General features: G+C 43.6%; 1 protein-coding gene across 10 annotated transcripts in view; it reads left to right on the top strand.

Annotated features, from left to right (window-relative positions):
* The window catches only part of LOC117360819 (probable E3 ubiquitin-protein ligase MID2), a 651,807-nt gene that overhangs the window by 513,953 nt on the left and 118,988 nt on the right, over positions 1-18,866 (top strand). For all 10 annotated transcript variants that reach the window (XM_033945263.1, XM_033945261.1, XM_033945267.1 and 7 more), the window contains one exon: positions 9,117-9,260. In XM_033945263.1, the coding sequence (XP_033801154.1) occupies positions 9,117-9,260 (144 nt within the window). The remainder of the gene's footprint in view (positions 1-9,116; positions 9,261-18,866) is intronic.

The following is an 18,866-nucleotide window of genomic DNA, read 5'->3' on the forward strand; positions in this document are numbered from 1 at the left end:
AGGCCAATAAATTACAGAAACTCGATTTAACAGAAGAAGGCACAACACATTAAAATCGCAAGTTGTTCTTTGAAACTAGATAGCAGGAAGGCTTTTAAAGTTAACTAGATTTTTTTTTCCTGTCACTGTTAGTAGCAGGGATAATCAAGCAAGTTGAAGATCGTTTTACCTCATTAGTTGTGGTATGTTTTGGAACAAATTTTTGTTTAATTTTATTGCAGAAGAAGCATTTCCTGTCAACTCACTAATTTCCCTACTATTTTTCTCAGCTAAAATATGGCATGTGAAGCTTGGTTTTATATAGGACATCTTGGACAAATCGTATTCTCTAAAAGTCTAGCTATATTCAGAAAGTATTGTAAAACTTACATAAGACCACAGCGAAACTTGGTGGCACACTCAAAGGGAACTGTCATTTTCTAAAAAAGAAAAAAAATATTCAGAAAAAGAGTGGCTTCAATTAAGGATTTGTTCGTGGCATGGCAGATATTGCTCCTTACATGTGTAAATGGAAAAATTTGCCATTCTTCACACACAAGGGAAGCCTGCTAAGAAGCTGATCTCCAAAACTCTTTTTTTAAAATCTGTTTCAGATGCTTTTCAATACCAGAAAAGCAAGGCAGGATTAAGGTCATAGGCAAATTAGGCATAGACATAGACACTGATTCTTATAGGGCAGTGGTCTCAAACCCTATGCAGGGCCACATTTTGGATTTGTAGGTACTTGGAGGGACTCAGAAAAAAATATTTAGTGTCTTATTAAAGAAATGACAGTTGTGCATGAGGTAAAACTTTTTATAGTTTATAAATTTTGGTAGGCATTTAGGAAGAGCTTGTGCTCCAAGTATTTTCCCTCTCTGTCCCGATGGGCTCACAATCTAACTATAGTACTTGGGACAATGGGTTGTCAAGGTCACAAGGAGCGACACTGTGTTTGAACCTACAACCTCATGGTCCCAAAGCAGCAACTCTAATCACAAGGCCACCCCTCAAGACTTCCATACCCAATTTTACATTTAGGGGAAACCCCAATAAATGGCACCCAAAGTTATGCACCAGGATGAGTTGTGCTAAAGCTATTCTCTAAAGGGTGCTCCATACAGTGTGGCCTTTGCAGATTAATAGCTTAACATGCATTTTGCACCCAACTTTAGAAGCAAGCACTTACACTTGCCAAAAGCTGGTATAAATGCTGGTGCCCAACTAATGTTATTTAAGCATGCAGATGCCCTCCCCCCTCCTTTGGAATTGCACACCATGAAATTTGGGCACACGTTATACAATAGGGCAAATCCATGTGTAATTCTTAAATAATTCCAATTGAGGGCTAGATGCACTCAACACAGTCACTAAGATCGTGCGCGTCGCTGTTGGCTGATTTTATGTCCGATTGTAGAACAGCGATTGATGTTCCAACAGGTTTCCATTCAAATGATTTTCACAGAGGTTCGCTGTAATCCCGTCCCCCTAGTTGCATGAAGAGCAATTTCAACACATACAGAGCCAGTTTGGGGAAGCCCGAACAGCTGAGCAGCAGGGGAAAACCTAAAGCAACCTCCTACCACTCAGCTGTTGGGGTTTTTTTTGTAAATGACACAGATGTTGTGCATATGTAACACATGTACAACATCTGCCCCATTAAAAAAACTGTTGTGCCCCCCACCCCCGCCAATGACAGTCTTCCCTGCTGACCCACCCCAGAACCAGAATGGAGGCAGGAGGGATCGATTTTTCACTTCATCAAAAATTACAAAGACTAGGTGGACACTCAATGAAGATACAGGGAAATACTTTTAAAAGCAATAGGAGCTTGTGGCAAGAGTGGATAGCGTAGCTGGTTTTAAGAAAGGTTTGGATAGTTTCCTGGAGAAAAAGTCCATAGTCTGTTATTGAGAAGACATGGGGGAAGCCACTGCTTGCCCTGGATTTGTAGCATGGAATGTTGCTTCTCCTTGGGTTTTGGCCAGGTACTAGGGACCTGGATTGGCCACTGTGAGAATGGGCTACTTGGCTTGATGGAACATTGGTCTGACCCAGTAAGGCTATTCTTATGTTTTCATGTTCTCACTCCCACCTACCACCGTGAGACCCCCCATGCCAGACAAAATTGGCAGGATGGATGCCTAATCCCTCCTGCTGCTGCATACCCCCATGCACTAATCCCAACGCAAGGTCCCCCCTAAACCAACCCTGCCCCTCCCATGCTCCCCCTTCTAAAAAAAAAAAAAAAATTGGCAGGAAGGATGCCCACTCCCTCCTGCAACTGAATGCTCCCTGGCTCCCAGAAACCCCCCCCCCCTCCACACACACATCCCATGAACCTCCTCATACCTGAAAATTAGATTGATAGCTGGAGGCATGCCCAGTCCCTCCTGCTCATCAAGCCCGCCACTCCAAAATGGCAGGCCTTAAACTTTCTGGTGCATCCTGAGATGCATGGGGAGGGGCCTAAGGCCCTGATTGGCTCAGATGCCTAATGCCTTTCCCTCCTGCTGTCAATGTAATCTGCAGGTACATGGGAGGTTCAGGGTTTGGGGGGGCGGGCATCCAGTGGCAGGAAGGAGTGGGCATCCCTCCTGCTGATTTTGTTGTTGTTTTTAGGAAGGGGAATGAGGGGCCAGTTCATGGGGGCCTTGCGGAGGGAGAGTCAGCGTGTAGGAGGGTTTGCAGTGACTGGAGGGAGTGGGCATTCCTCCTGATTTTGGCAGGTGGGGGGGTTCAAGGTGGCAGGAGGGAGTGGGCATCCATCCCTCCTTTCTGGTCCCGTGATGGGGTTGGGGGGTATGGCATTTTTTTAATGGGCAAGTTATTGCGTGTGCCATTGATTTGTGCTCGAGTCCTAGCAACTTGATGAACTGCAGATCTAAAATTAAATTGGTTTTGTGCTAGTCCGGAAAGGTCCTCCAGCATCATGTCTGTCTACGTTTAGGTGAAAGCATTTCCATCAGCCATTGAGCTAAAATAAATGATTACTACTACTAATTATTATTATTTCTACGCGCTACCAGACATACGCAGCACTGTACAGAGTCACAAAGAAGAGAGTCCCTGCTCAAAAGAGCTTACAATCTAAACAGCCAAGACAGACAAACAGTATGTCATGGATACAGTTAAGGGGAACGGTTAATCAGCGGACTGGGTTGGAGGGCAGAAGAGGTACAGGACAATCAAGCCATTGTAACATCACTGATGAGAATGGCTCTTATTGGTGGAAGAGCCATTATGACATCAGAAGCTCAGCTCTGCTTCCCAAAGACAAACAGGATGTCATGTTTCAGTTTTTCCAGTGAACATGCAAAAGGGGAGAGAAGGTCAGCTTAAAATGTTTTGTCGATCTGGAGTTATGAAAGGAATTTTTAACATTTATTCAGGAGACTAGTCCATTTGAATTCTCTCCAAATATAGTTTTATGATCCATACAGGCATTGGCACAGCAAGGGTGGAAGGTGCCCAGGGAGGTGGCATCCCTCCTGCCCTCTTCACCATCCTGCTCCTTTCCTGCCTGCTGCCATGCACACTCATGTCTGTTCCCTTCTCCCGTACTCTTTTAACTTCCTTGGCACAAGCAGCATCTCCAACTTGCTGCCCGCGCCAGGGCTCTCCCTCTGACATCATTTCCTGGTAGCAGGACCAGGAAGTGATGTCAGAGGGAAAGCTGAGGCTGGTGCAAGCAGCAGGTTGGAGCTGTTGCTTTGGGATGCCCGGAGGTATGTCAGGTCTCACTGGGGTTGGGGGGGGGGGTAGTCACTGAATCAGTGAGTCCGATTTTTTTCAGACAACAAATCGATTTATCACATTGAATCGGTGAATCAATTCTAATCGGCAAATCGGGCAGCACTAGTCAGTAAAACATCACTTATTGTTGCTTGGCTAGTCCTGAGGTTCAGTGGGATGAAATTCATGACCCTTAAATATGGATGCTAGAGATCTGCAGCTAAAGCCACAGGAATTTTAGTCATTCAAGCCAGTGAATAATAATCCTCTGGGAAGCAGAGGGGAGACAAGCTTCTGAAACAGTCCACTGGATCAATATTTGGTTCTTAATCAGTGAAACTCACCCCCCATTTTGTCCCAATCTTTTGGGGTTATGTCTTGTTCTTTGCTGCCAAAGAATAAATATTCCTTGCATCCTGTTTTTGCTAATCTACTCTTATGGTTTCAGCTCTGAGTTTCTAGCTCTACTAAGAGTCATGTGTTTTATCCCCAGTGAACCTGGCAGTCAGAGTTAAGCCACGGCTGGGAAATGACAGTAATTAGGCGTCACTTGGTCTATCATGTTGAAACATTTTGACAAGCAACCAGATCAGCATATCATAACCTTCCAAATCCCTTGGCTGATGATATCATCATGAGTCTGAGACTTAAGAAGAAAAGGGATAAAACTTAGCATGCTTAGAGATGAGGGGCACTTTTGATAGGACATCTAAGTCCAACTTTGAACATTTCCACAAGGATGTCCAAAATTCAGGTTGGGAAAATAACCATTTCGAAACCACAAGATGTCTTTGTTTTTTCTTAAAAAATGGTTCGTCTGGACATTCCAGCCCTTAGGACATCTATCTTTTTTGACCATTTTTTTAAATCAAAATGTCCAAAACAAGCACATTTGGATGTGGGATGAGTCTGCATTTGAATGGACTGGCCACACAGACATACCAACGGTGGGACACCTTAGGGGCCATGGCTATGAACTTCATATAAAGAGTGCTAGGTACACATTTCACTATAGCCCCTTATAGTGTATGGTGAGCCTTCCAAAATTCCCCCCAAACCTACTATACTTACCTGTCTACCACCCCAATAGCTCTTATGGCTGCAGATGTCACCAGTACAGGAGGTTTTGGGGGAGTTTCAGTGGCCTCACAATTTCTACCATAAATGTAGTAGATAAGGTGGGATATGGGACTGGATTCCCCTGTGGTTCATTGTACCATCCACCAGGCTACTCCACACACCTGCTTGCTGCTGTAATAGGATTTCCCATAATATCTGCTGCTATCATTAGAAGCTAGTATGTACTGTTTCTTTCACATCTTTGGGGGTGGGAGGGAGTCAGTGACCACTTGGGGAGCGTGGAAGTGTCATGCCTTCGTGCATCCAATGGCCATCTGGTCAGTTTGGGTACCTTTTTTGGTCCTTATGCACTTTTAAAATAGGTTTAACTCCGAAGGATTAAACGACGACCTGGGCATCTTCAAAAAGATTTGATTATCCCTGCAAGACGTTCAAGTCCTATGGCTGCCCTAACCCGCCAAAACATGCCTCTAACACGCATCCTTAAGATTTAGATGTACTGGAAGGCAAATAACCTGCAAGATGTCTTAAAAAATCAATTTCAAAAATCGTTACTTTTGGTGATTAAAATGTCGAAGTGCCACTTTATGCCATTTTTTGTACATCTTTGCTTTAGACTGAATTTGTGTGTCAGAGAAAAGAAAAGATTCCATATTGAGAAATTTGATATAAAATAAATGGAAAAGGGCACTGCCCATGTTGGTACCACTTCTGATGCTTTGAGGTCTTCCTGATAATGTTTTTGCTGTTTTGATTATCTTCTGGTACCTTGTGATATTCCTGCCAATGTTGGTGCCTTGTATGCCGATGCCTGTCAGCAAGGTTAATTTAAATTTTTTATTTTTTTTTACCTCACCTCATTCCTGTAGAAGTAGATTTATAAAGAAGGCAAAGTCATTTTTTTTGCTCAGATATTAGTAGGAGAAATATCTTAGGGATCCTTTTATTAAGCTATGGTAAGCATTAGCATGAAGTGCTCAGGCATCCTGTGGTAGGTTACAAATCTGCATGCGCTAATCAGGGTGCTAATACATTTTTATATATATTTTTTTTGTTGGGGTGCATGTTAGGGTGGAGAGTGAACATTTCTGTGCTAATTAATAATCATCTATCTTATCATTTGCAAACCAACTATCGCAGGATTATCACATGGGCCCTTACTGAATACAAAGTAGGTGATGGCAGTGCTCCTGAGGTAATATTTTTAATGACTTTGCCTATATGGCAACATTAGGGCATGGCCAGTAACATAAAATAAAATAGAAAATCGGCCATTTTATTGCTGCAGTAAAAATTGCCTTAGGGCATGGGAAAAAATTCATGCAAGGGCATGCTAAGGCCACTTTGTACTGCAGCTTAGTCAAAGAACCCCATAATAATGTCTTCCTGAGATCTGTGATTAGGTTAATGTAGAATTCTGTGAGCGTTTACCTCACCAGCCCATGCTAAAAACCTCTAGAACCATTTAGTAAAAGAAGCCCTTAATAATTTGAGAGTTTTTTGAAAAATACTGTTTAGAACAGTGTATCAGAAACTGTGTGCTGCAGCAGATTCCAGGTATGCCGCAAGATGCGTGAGGAGGAGAGGCACCGGCACCGGCTGATTGCTTACCGGATGAGAGGCATGTCCTATAGTCAGTCAGACGGCGCTGGGGCCTCTCCTGCTATCCGCACCTCTCCCTCTCCAGAACCCCACCACCGGCGGCAATAGGAGTCTCGGGGCCACGGTTGGAGAACATCTGTGCATAGGTGGACATCTACATGAGGACATCACACATGCACGTGACATCCGCGTTCTTCCAGAGGCCCTCCAGCCACGGCGCCACATTTAGTGTGCCACGGCTTTAAAAAGTTTGCAGCACCCTGGTTTAGAAGTATCACTGATCAGTGGGATATAAATGGTTTTAAATAAATTCTAAGGGCTCCTTGTACCAACCTGCAGTAAAATGTGGGCTTAGCGAGTCCTTATGTGGGTCAGTCCTATGCTCTAAGGCCATTTTTACCACTATGGTAAAATGGCATTTTTCTATTTTCCCTATTAATGGCCACATGCTAATTTTGCCATTAGCTCGTGAGACCCAATATGTAGGTGATAAAGGCTTGCATGCTAAGCACACACTAATCAGTGCAGGGCAGTGCAGCTGGACTAACTGATTAGAATCGATCACACTCACTCTTCAATCCCAGATTTTCCCCAGCACTAAAAACATATATTTTATTTTATAGTGCTTTGTGTGCACACACTGCCTCAGCATATTTCATGGCAAAACCTTTTTTTTTTTTTTTTTGCTAGAGTAAGCAAACGTTATTTCTTACCTCTGCTTAGTAAAAGGGCCCCTAAATTTGGATTTAAGACAATAAAGCATCAGTAGATTTGAACCTTAGCCTCTCCAGTTGGCTCTTCTTCCACTCCAAGGGCATGCAACTTCCACGGAAAATGTATGAGAACCCCACTGTTAATGTAGAAAATTGCTTGTTCCATAGACATCAAACCAATTAAATGAGTCATTCTTAATCCAAAAACAAACCGAATTGAATATATTTCCTATTCACATCCTTGATCATTTCTAGTACAGAGACGTGGGAAGGGCATGATAGTTCACATTATGGTTATTTTTCTTCATCCTTCGTCTTTACGAGTTCTTATCTTGGAACAGGACAGAATGCTGCAAGGCACCCAATACAGCTGTCAACTATATAATGGGAACCACAAATTTAATGCTAGGCATTCAAATTCAAAACTATCTCAAATAATAATGCCACTTAAATTTTTATTTTATTTTTATATCTGCCTTGTGCTATCACTTTTACCCTGTGTCCTTTGATAAATGCTCAAATATTCAATAAATAAATAAATAGCTATAGCTGTAAAGTGCTCAGTTACCACCACCGGGTCATTGCTAATGCAGTTTTGACCACGGAAGTTTAGGAACCATCATAGCACTATACCGTTCCTTTCCTTTCATTTAATTGTGCACTGAAAAATCTATGCGCTAAGAGACCACAGTTGAGTGCTAAGGGTGTCCTGCAAAATTGTATCTCACACTGTTGAAACTAATTCATGCTGTAACATGTCTTGCAGTTGGACTTGCACATTTCTAACATTCAAAAATTCAAAGGAATCCAAAACAGTGTACAGTGGTGCCTCACACAACGAACTTAATCCGTTCCAGGAGCAAGTTTGTTATGTGAAACGTTCGTTGTGTGAAACGCGTTTTCCCATAAGAATACATGTAAAACAAAATAATTTGTTCTGCAGCCCTGTTTTCCCATAAGAATACATGTAAAACAAAATAATTCGTTCTGCAGCCCTACATTTCCCTCCCTCCACCTCACCTTATATGCAGAGTTTGCCAGCTTTCTTTTTCACCCAGCCGCACGCTTTCAAAAAGCTGTGCACGCGCAGCTGCTGGAGTTGATCAATGTTCTCCTCTCCTGCAACTTCCGGTTTCCGGTTGCGTCAGAGGAGAAGATTGAACAACAGAGCATGCGCGCATGTGCTGCTCTTTGAAAGTGTGTGGCTGGCCGAAAAAGAAAGCCGGAAAACTCGGCATCTAAGGTAAGGTGGAGGGAGATGATGGAACACTGCATTCAGACAGGAGGGTGCTGCTGTTCCCGGCTCACATTAGGAAGCGGCGAGAGTAGTTCCGCCCCCCCCCCGGGCCCCTCGGGCGACTTCGTTGTGTGAAACGAAGTTCGTTATAGGGAGCAAGACAAAAAGTTCGTTATGCGCAGCGTTCGCTGTACGAGGCGTCCGTTATGCGAGGCACCACTGTACTTATCTTGTTGATAATGTCTGCTTGCTACCGTGGCTCATGGAGTACGTCGCTATCCATTGTAAGAAAGTGTATCCGGTGCTGATTTAAAGTGTCAATCCAGTGCTGATTTAAAATAACTTGCCATTGCCATTGTTACAATAAACCTTCATGAGTCGAGTTTTAATTCATTACTACCCCTCCGACCCAAGCTGGGTTTGATAATCGTCATCATGGAGCGCAACATCTGGGCGTAACTGAAACAAACAGACTATAATATATTTTTTCTTCTGCCAAAAAGAATAGAAAAGGCAAAGGCATTGGTATAAATATTTATCATTCCAGACTACCATGAAGCAATCCAGTCATTTGATGAAAATATTTCCCATGTTTTGCTGAAATCAATCCAGCAAATCTTTGGGTTTTTGTGTGTGTGTGCCCATGTAGGTGCAGCATGCCAGTGCAGTGAAATGCTTACAGATTTCACAGATATAAATCTGGTGTGAAAAGTATTCAAAACAGATCTGTGTTGTACTTACAGTCTAGCTTTTCTGTTTCCCATGTCCAGCACCAAACCCCCCATCTCTGCGAGAAGAGCTTTGTACAGCTTCCCATGACACCATCACAGTTCACTGGATTTCTGAGGATGAATTCAGCGTGGGTTCATATGAACTTCAGTACACCATCTTCACTGGGCAAGCCAACTTCATTAGTAAGTAAAGAAGCTATTGGGGCTGGTTTTTGTTTTCAAGAACATTTAGCTCATAATAGGAATATCAAAATACCACTTCTTTGATTTTAGTTCAATAGCTAGCCCATTTTATATGGTAACTCTGCAGTGTTATTATTGGAATTGATATTCAAAGCGAGTTATACATTTGTCAGCAGGAGGCCAATACATAACCTGCTTATCTGTATATATACAGTTCTTGTACAGATAAAATTGTGCTTACTGAATGGCCAGATTTTTTTCTGCATAAGCACTGAGGAGGAACAAAGGCAGAACTGGTACTTATCCATTTAAGAGTAAGTTCTATATATTGTAGCCGGCACCAGAGCCTTCCAACAGGACTTCTCAGTGCCTCTAGTGCAGGGGTCTCAAAGTCCCTCCTTGAGGGCCCTAATCCAGTCAGGTTTTCAGGATTTCCCCAATGAATATACATGAGATCTATATGCATGCACTGCTTTCAATGCATATTCATTGGGGAAATCCTGAAAACCCGACTGGATTGCGGCCCTCAAGGAGGGACTTTGAGATCCCTGCTCTAGTGGCTACAGTCCAAAATTGCACGAGCATGTGACCCAGAAAGGAGTCACCCTGCAGGGATTGCAATAATATAAGTAAAACAAAGACCAACGCACAAAGTCAGGAAAAAAACCCCCAGAATGGCCAAATCCCAAATTCAATGCAATTTGCAAAATAAAATTTCAAAGTAAAACTCTGGGTAAGTTCAGGATTTCTCCTCACAAATGCATACAATCTTCTCTGTGGTTTTACCCTCCACAGAGCTTCTTTTCAATAAAGCTTTTCCAAGCCTGTTCCCAGCAAGTTTCAGGTAAGTTCAGTTCATCGCTATCATACTTCAACATTCAAATAATCTCAGAAAAAAGGAAGCCTCCAGCTTAACATAGAGCACTGCTGGGTCTAGGGGAGTGCCTAAAGTTTGCCTTCAAAAAGCACAGAAACAGCTTTCCAAATTCCTCCCGGTTGGTTGCAAACTTCTCCCCACAAAAGCACTCTCAGCTTCTTAACAAAAAATGTGCAGAGAACCAGTGGCGTACGTAGCATGTGTGACACCCGGAGCCCATCATTTTTTGGCATCCCCCCATCTGTACGAAAAACATGATTTTTAGCCACACATCACACATGAGTACCTAGCAAAAGGCAGCATCTTACATACTGCAGTGAGCAGTACAACAGCAATACACCCATTGTAAAACTAAACAAGCCAGACTAGTACAGATCAATCCTACACCGTCAATCCTAACAGGAAACCATGTCTTTCGAACACACAGAACACAGAAAACACCTTCGCCTAGTATGGAATGTCATCACAAAACTAACCCCTCCCCCTTTTACAAAACTGTAGTGTGGATTAGAGAATGACACGGGGAAAAATTCTGTCCCCGTCACCGCCCCGTCCCCGGACCACCATCCTCTTCACCGCCCCGTCCATGCCGTCTCCTTCACCGCCCTGTCCCCGTCTCTGCCATCCCCTTCACCGCCCTGTTGCCGTCCCCGCTGACCCTTTCACCGCCCTGTCCCCGTCTTCAGCGTCTTCTCCTCTCCATCCCCCCACCCCCAGCACCCTTCATGCGGTCCAGCAGCTCCCTCCCGCCGGCCAGCCGTGCATTTCCCTCCCTCCCTCTTTTCCCTTACCTTTTCTTGTTGAAACTGGCGATTTCCATAAGGCTATGAGCTGTATTATAGCCGGAGCCTTGAAGTCGCGTTGGGTTGCCTGCTAGAAAAGTCTCCTCCGATGCAACCGGAAACAGGAAGTTGTGTCAGAGGAGACTTTTCCAGCAGGCAACGCGGGCTGCCAGGTTCTTGTGACCTGGTTGGCCATCCCTGGACATACATGTGGAACTGTACATATTTTTATGCAAATACCCCTGGGATAATTTCCACACAAGTCCTTTCACATGCATAAAAAGGCTTTAACATGTAGAAATTCCTTTATAAAATTACCCTCATGCTGTAAATTATACATCTTATTGGTGCTGCCTCCAGAACATTCCAAACAGTATTTCCATTTTGAAGAGTGGAGAACTAACTGGTTGTGCTGCTGGGGGCAGAATTGATCATTTTGGGTATATACATTATTCTATGGTCCAAATTAAGCTTTGCCTATTGATTTCCTTAGGTATAAGTTCTTGTGTATGTTTAGGTGGCCCACACCAATAGCACGTCAAGTTATATATGGAAAGTCAGTGGTGTCAACTAAGAAGACAGCGCTGATGAATATACTGATGATTTGAAACCGCAGTTAGACATTTCAAATGCTGCATTTTATTTGTGTGGCTGAATATTAATCTTGTGCTATTTAAGGCCTCTTTTACAAAGCTGTACAGCAAATGTTCCAACACTCATTCAATCCCTATGGGAGTCGGAGTATTTACTATGTTGGCCCATGCTATTGTTTTTTGTAAAAGAAGGGGTTAGTCATACAATAATCTTGAGAAATTGTTTTCAAAGCAATTGTTTTCAAAGTTGTTTACTGAATTCTGTCTTGGTAGCAGGGAGAGGAACAAAGAATGTTTGATGGACTTCCACCATGATTGATGTCCATCACTGTTTAGTCATTAGAGTGTTGCATGTTGGAGTAGAAAATGAATCTCTAGTTTGAGCTCCGCTACCCAAACTCATTGCCTATAACTTAGATAAATAATCCTTCACTAGAAATGAGCATCAGCTGGTAGAAGGTAATTTAAATGTTAGTTGGATGATTGACTCTGAACTTGCAAGTATGCAGATGCTAACATCAGAAAATATAAATCATGCTTATCTATACCATAGAAGAGATCTCTGTAGATACTATGGATGTTTGAGCACCCCCAATATTGAGCAAACTCTTTAACTGTCTCCAATGCGAGGGATAATTTCCATTGGGTTTAGCACCCCAAGTCATTTTGAAAAGTTGGCTCTTACGATCAGTACCACCAGAAAACTCTGTTCTCTTTTCTGAAATGTTATGTATATTATTGCAATAAATATAGCTAATTTACTTACAGTTCACTGTAGAAAATTAGATGCTTACAGCCCCAAGGCTGAACCCAATTACTGAGAGGTGTGAAAGGAATTTTGAAGAGAAGTTTTATTGCAGGGCTGGAGAGGTTTTATAGGTGAATAGAAGTAGTTTCAGAAGTAGGATACAGAGTAGTGAATGTTGAAAACGGGTTCACTTTAGGAGAGCAGAAGGGGGTACTTGCTCCTGAGACAAGATGGAAGAATCTGTCCTGCAGGGTCAGGCGAGAGCAAAAAACACCCACACAAGGCTTCAGGGCAGAGCAAAGGAACCAAAAGAGTATGAGGCCTAGTCACAGAGGAGGCCATTGAAGACAGTCCTAGATTAGAGTGAGAGGTCACACCTTGGCCTACCCATCAGATCATACACAAAGGACTCAGTCTTATCTGAGAGAGTGAGGAAGGCTTTTGCAGAGGAAGGCCACTAGGAGTAAAGCTTATACACTATGCAAGAGTGGCTGTGTTTACTGCTGGATTCTATAAAGGTTGCCCAAATTTAAGTGCCCCAATATTGGACATGGATTCCAGATAGACACCCAAAATAATTAATTAATGGCCTCCATTGATTTAGGGGGTCTTTTACTATAGCGCGCTAGCTGATTTAGCACGCGCTAAACGCTAACGCGCCCATATAATATAATGGGTGCGTCGGCTAGCTCACCTTAGTAAAAGACCCAGCTAATTATTGGAGTTAACAAGCATTTAATTATGATTTGAGCACCGATCTGGCTATGCACAACTTAAAAGGGTGTGTGGCTATGGGGAAGGACATGAGCGTTTCAGGGGTGTTCACAAAAGATGTACACAGTGTTACAGAATAGCAGGGATCTGTGCCCAATTTGCATGCCGGTTTCGGTTGGCATAAGTCTTTGCACCTAAAATTGAATGTTGAATTTGGCACTCAACACTATTCTGTAAAGCAGTGTATCTCAAACTGTGTGCTGCGAAGAGTTTCCGGGTGTGCCGCCAGGTATTCAAGAATGGGTGACTTGCATGTGAGTCTGTCACTGCTGAAGCCGGCACCTCTCCTCCTCTCTGCCCCCCCCCCCCCCCCCGCCCACCACAGCATATCTCTATAATGTTTGCCAGAATGAGTGCTCAGGGCTGCACCTGGAAGCCTCCACTCATGCACAGATATTGACATAATTACATCATGCACATGTGCGTATGCATGTGATGTCATCACATTGACATCTGCGCATGCTCAAAGGCCCTTTAGATGGGGCCCTGAGCTCAGGGAAGAGGAGATGAGGTTCTGGGGGGGGGGGAAGCGAGGCAGGGTTGTAAGCGAAACCAGACAGGGCTATGTGTACTCTTTTTTTTTGTGTGCCACAAAAAATATTTGCTCTATCATTGTGCCGGAGCTAAAAAAAAAAAAAAAAAGAGTTTGAGAGGCACTGCTGTAGAGTGCTTTTTCTCAAGCTCCATTTTATAGAATAGCCTTGAGCACTGAATTTTATTGGTGCTGTTTTTGACGCCATTTATTGAATCTGTCCCAGAATGTTTTGCTCCTACACTAAAACAGCAAGTATGCTCATCTCTGGAAATCTTAAGAAATGAGAGCAGCCTTAAATACATTATTTAGATCAATGATATAAAGATTAGATACACTAGGGCAGAATGATAGCTGAAGAGGAAAAGACATCACATCAACTGCAGATACCCTCTGTCTTTGCTTAAACTTCACCTCCTTTTCATTCTTTAAATGGACTGTGAACTATTCCACCATCACTTCAGTTCTTTTATCATGTTTCCAGCCAAGATCAGCCTCAGAGATTAAAGGTCATTCCTCAAGCTGAGACACCCACATGAAAGCAGATTGTGATAATCAACAGGCTGTTATGTATCTCTGAGGCAGCATTTTGGCATACCAACCTACAAACTATCTAGGACAGGGGTGCCCACACTTTATGGGCTTGCGAGCTACTTTTATAATGACTAAGTCAAAATGATCTACCAACAATAAAATTTAAAAAAAACACAAAGCACACTGAAAGGCAGAGAAAATGTTAATTATTCATATTCCGGGTTTTTTCAAAGAGGTCACGGCAGATGACTCTATGCAATGTCACCTCAGTAACAAAATACAAAAATAGACAAATACACCCCCTCCCTTTTTACTAAACCACAATAGTAGGTTTTAGCACAGGGAGTTACGCTGAATGCCTCGTGCTGTTCTCAATGCTCATAGGCTCCCTGCACTAAAAAACGCTATTGCGGTTTAGTAAAAGGGAGCCATAGTGCAAAATATAGACAGCAGATATAAATTCTCAAAACCGACACATTTTGATCACAAATTGAAAATAAAATCATTTTTCCTACCTTTGCTGTTTGGTGATTTCATGAGTCTCTGGTTGCACTTTCTTCTTCTGACTATGCATCCAATCTTTCTTCCTTTCTTTCAGCCTCCTGTATGTTTCCTCTCCTCCAGACCTCATTCTCTCCCCCCAACTTTTTCTTTCTGTCTCCCTGTTCCCCCTTCTTTCTGTCTCTCTGTCTGCCCCCTTTCTTTCTTTCTCCGTGCCCTCCCCCAAGCCACTCGGTTTGCTGCCACCACCATCGGGGAACAGCCCCCAAGCCACCGCCGTCCCAAGCTTTCCCTGCAGAAGCGTCGCGCTGACCAGCATTCCGCTCCCTGACATCAATTCTGACGTAGGAGAGGAAGTTCCGGGCCAACAAGTCATTTCTCCTCATTCCATCCAGCCTGAGCCCCATCTCTCCTTGATCCAGCATTTCCCTTCTGTGTCTGTCAGAATTACCATTCCACCTATTTTCCAGCATCACCCTTCTTTGTGTCCATCTCATCTATATCCCTATCTCACCACTTTTTCAGAATCTTCATTTGTCTCTGTCCTTGTCTTTACCCTATGTTCACCATTTACCCTTTCAATGTCTTTATCTCCCCCTCACACACACTTTTTCAGCATTACTTGATGTCTCTATTTCACCTCCTCTTCATATCCCCTCTGTATCTTATCCTTATTCACTAGGTCCTGCTTACTCTTTCTCTTCTTTGTGTCACTATCTCCATTTTTAGCTTTTCCCCCTTTTCCTTTGTTAATACACCCTGTAGCCAGAATCTTTCCACCCTCCCTCCACTCCAGCCCAGCCCAGTATGAAATATTTCCTTTTGTTTCCCTCCCCTCTCTCTTTCTCTCTCTCTTCTGCTCCCTCACCCACGAGTCCTGCATCTGGCCCTCTCCCTTCTACCTGCACCTGGCAAAACCCCCCTGCTCCGCGGCTCTCTTAAGCAACTCGTCAGCAGCGGTGATCAAGACAAGCTGCCGACATCGAGGCCTTTCCTCCACGAGTCCCGCCTTTGTGGAAAAAGGAAGTTGAAACAAGTGGGACTCGCAGAGGGTAGGCCCCGACGTCAAAAGCTTGTGTCGATCGCTGCTGCGTGCTGAGTTGCCGAAGAGAGCCGTGGAGCAGGGGGTGTGGCCGGAAGCAGGTAGAAGGAAGAGGGCTGCTGGAAGAGGTAGAAGTTCCGGAGTATGACACCGACCCGGGCCAGGATGATTTTTTTTTCAGGCTGTTGCTGCTGCCGCCGCCACGCCACCCCCCCCCCCCCCCGAAATGACAAAAACAGCCTAATGCCCGGTATCTTTGACGTCGGGGAGAGGAAGGCTGATAGGCCCGGTAGATCGGGACGGCAACACAAGTCTATCACAGAGCCCGGGATGGGCTCTGCGATCGACTCATGTTGCCTTCCTGAGCTACCGGTCGATCGCGATCGACGCGTTGGGCACCCCTGATCTAGGAGATCAATGACAGGTGCAGGGCTTTTATTTCAGGGGGTACTTGGGTGAATTAAGCATTGGCATCTTTTCCAATGCATGTTAAAATTGACCCACCAAGTATTAATGAAAGAGCTCAGGCTCTGCACACCTTTTCATAGGTTCTGTGGCTGGTTGCATGGGATCTGGTTATTGCGGGGCAGATCTCTCAGTCATAACCTCACCTCGAAATGATAGCCTGGCATTTGAATATAGAGATATAAATGCTGATTTCATTGCATGAAAAAATGATGCTGTTATGCAAGGACCATAGAAACAATCCAATTAAGGGCTAAAAGGAAAACCTCAGGGATCTGGGAAGCACCTGAGCCCAACAACTATGAATGTACAAGATGCATTTTGAACTAAGTCCAGATTTCTGTGAAGTTTTACTGAAGAAAAAAAAAAAATAAATAAAAAGCAAAATCTGTTCACTTTTAAGAGCTTCTTTTCACTGGGAACATTTTTCATTGCCGAGTACTTGTATGTCACACCAGTAGGTTCTATAATCACTTTAGCTTTGTTTCCCAATGTTATTTATGTATTTACATTTTTTTAATAACCCGCTTACAACTAAGCGGCTCGCATCAAAATTTCACGTACACAATAAAACAGACAAGACATTAAAATAATTAAAAGGAAAGCAGCATCTTTACACCGCTATCAACACCTTTCTAAGTAATTAAGAAGGCTTGCATAAATATTTTTTTTAATGTTTCTTAAACTGTTGAAGAGTTGTGCAACTTCGCAGTGTACTTGGGAGAGCATTCCATAGTTGTGGTCCTGCAATTGAAAATGCACCATATTTATCTCAAATCTGGTACCACTACCTTCTTAAACTGAAAGAACAAGGAAACGATGCCCTGTGAGGAGTAAACAAAACCGAAAGAGTGGGAATGGGACTGTGCACATCAACCAGGAATCAACATAGAAGATTAGTTATGTCCATATTTGGGCTCAAGAGCCTGCCTCAGGGGTACGTATAAAATCAAAGGAAAACACGCATGGCTGCGCTGCGCAAACAAGTATTTTCTCAAACCGCCTTAAAAGAGCCACAGTGTCTTCATCAGGAAACACCTAGGACGTAAACAGGGAACACCTGGATTGGCCTCCGCGTGTGCGGGTCACAGAACTGGATGGACCAATGGTCTGATTCGGTGGAGGCATTTCTTATGTTCTTGTGGCTCTTATTGCTGTTTGAGAGAATACTTGTTTGCACAGTGTAGTCATGTGCGTTTTCCTTTGATTTTATATGTACCCCTGAGGCAGGCTCTTGAGCCGAAACACGGACCATGTTGGGTCTACTTTTATCAATAAATTATTCTACATTCATAACTAATCGTCTGTGTTGATTCCTGGCTGATATGCACAGTTTCATCACCACTACCTTCTTTTCATCATTAACCCGTAAAGATCTTCTAGAAACTTACATTTGCACAATTTGTGTAAAGGAAGGCATTGTTCAATACAACTTTTAAAGAGCAAACACAGCATCTTTTCATTGTTTTCCTCCATTGTTTCTTTATTGTCTTTGGATATCTTAATTTATTTTCCTTCTAAGACTGATTGCTTTTCCCTTCCCTATTCTCATAGTGCTCTCTTTCTCTCTTACACCGGCTCTTTAGCTAGAAGTAAATTAGCTGCATAGTCTTTCTGGCAAGCCACAAGTCCAGTAATAACTAGCTGATCAATATTCAATCAGCAGAAGTCAGCATTTTTTAAACACTGTCCATTGCCAGCTGAATTACAGTAGACCAAAATATCAGTATCAGCCCTATTTGCATACTGGCACTGGGTCTTTCATGGCGTCCAGAGCTAGTGTGGGGAAGGGTTTTAGGGGAAGTAACCCTTTTAATCTCCAAATGTTTCCCCCCAAAATCAATTGTGCTGAACAATTAGAACAGAGACATGACAATGCCATCTTTTGGTGATGTGCCTGCATCAGGGGTCCAAGAGAAGCTGAGTGATAGAAACAATATCAGACAGAACAATAAGTGCTTTGGCCCTGATTCTCCAAAAGTGCGTCCCGATTTTAGGCAGCTGTAGGCGTCCTACAGCTGTCTAATCAGCCAATCGGGATGCACGTTTTTTAAAAAAATATGCTCCCCAGGCAGGCCGCCTATATTGAAGGCGAGGCCCGCAAGACACCTAGGCCCTGATTCTGTATAGGACGCCCGGGAGAGGCGTCCTATTCAGAATCGGCCTACACTAAAACCCCGATTCTGTAACCAGCGTCCATGTTACAGACGCTGGTTAGAGAATCGGGTTAGATTAGACACGGCCCGCTACACTTATCGTGACAAGGGATCTCTCTGCCGCTATAAGTATAGCGGGCCGCGGCCTGTCCGATCGGATGCTGACCTACATTTTAAGGTTTCTTCCTGTACTAGGGAGACGCGTAGGGCCACCTAGGTTCGCCTAAGGCCCTTAGGCGAGCTTAGGCGTCTTGCGGGTCTCCCTAGGCTCCCGGAGGCACCTTCAGGCCTGCCTGGGGAGCATTTTTTTTAAAAAAACGTGCATCCCGATTGGCTGATTAGACAGCTATAGGACGCCTACAGCTGCCTAAAATCGGGACGCACTTTTGGAGAATCAGGGCCTTTGTGTGTATATTGTAGGTTTCTCTTCAAAGAGCAGAATGTCCTCTGTTTAGGTGTAATTTTGTATTTTTGGACTGTGTATAAATTTATCTTACTCCAAATCTCCTCCCATCCAATATTCAGCCCACAGAGGTAAGCCGCGTGTGATCTGCTCACAGCCGCTGGCTGAACTGACCTGAATGTTCAATGCTGAGGCATGT

This window comes from Geotrypetes seraphini, chromosome 5 (assembly GCF_902459505.1).
Source record: "Geotrypetes seraphini chromosome 5, aGeoSer1.1, whole genome shotgun sequence".
Lineage (NCBI taxonomy): Eukaryota > Metazoa > Chordata > Amphibia > Gymnophiona > Dermophiidae > Geotrypetes > Geotrypetes seraphini.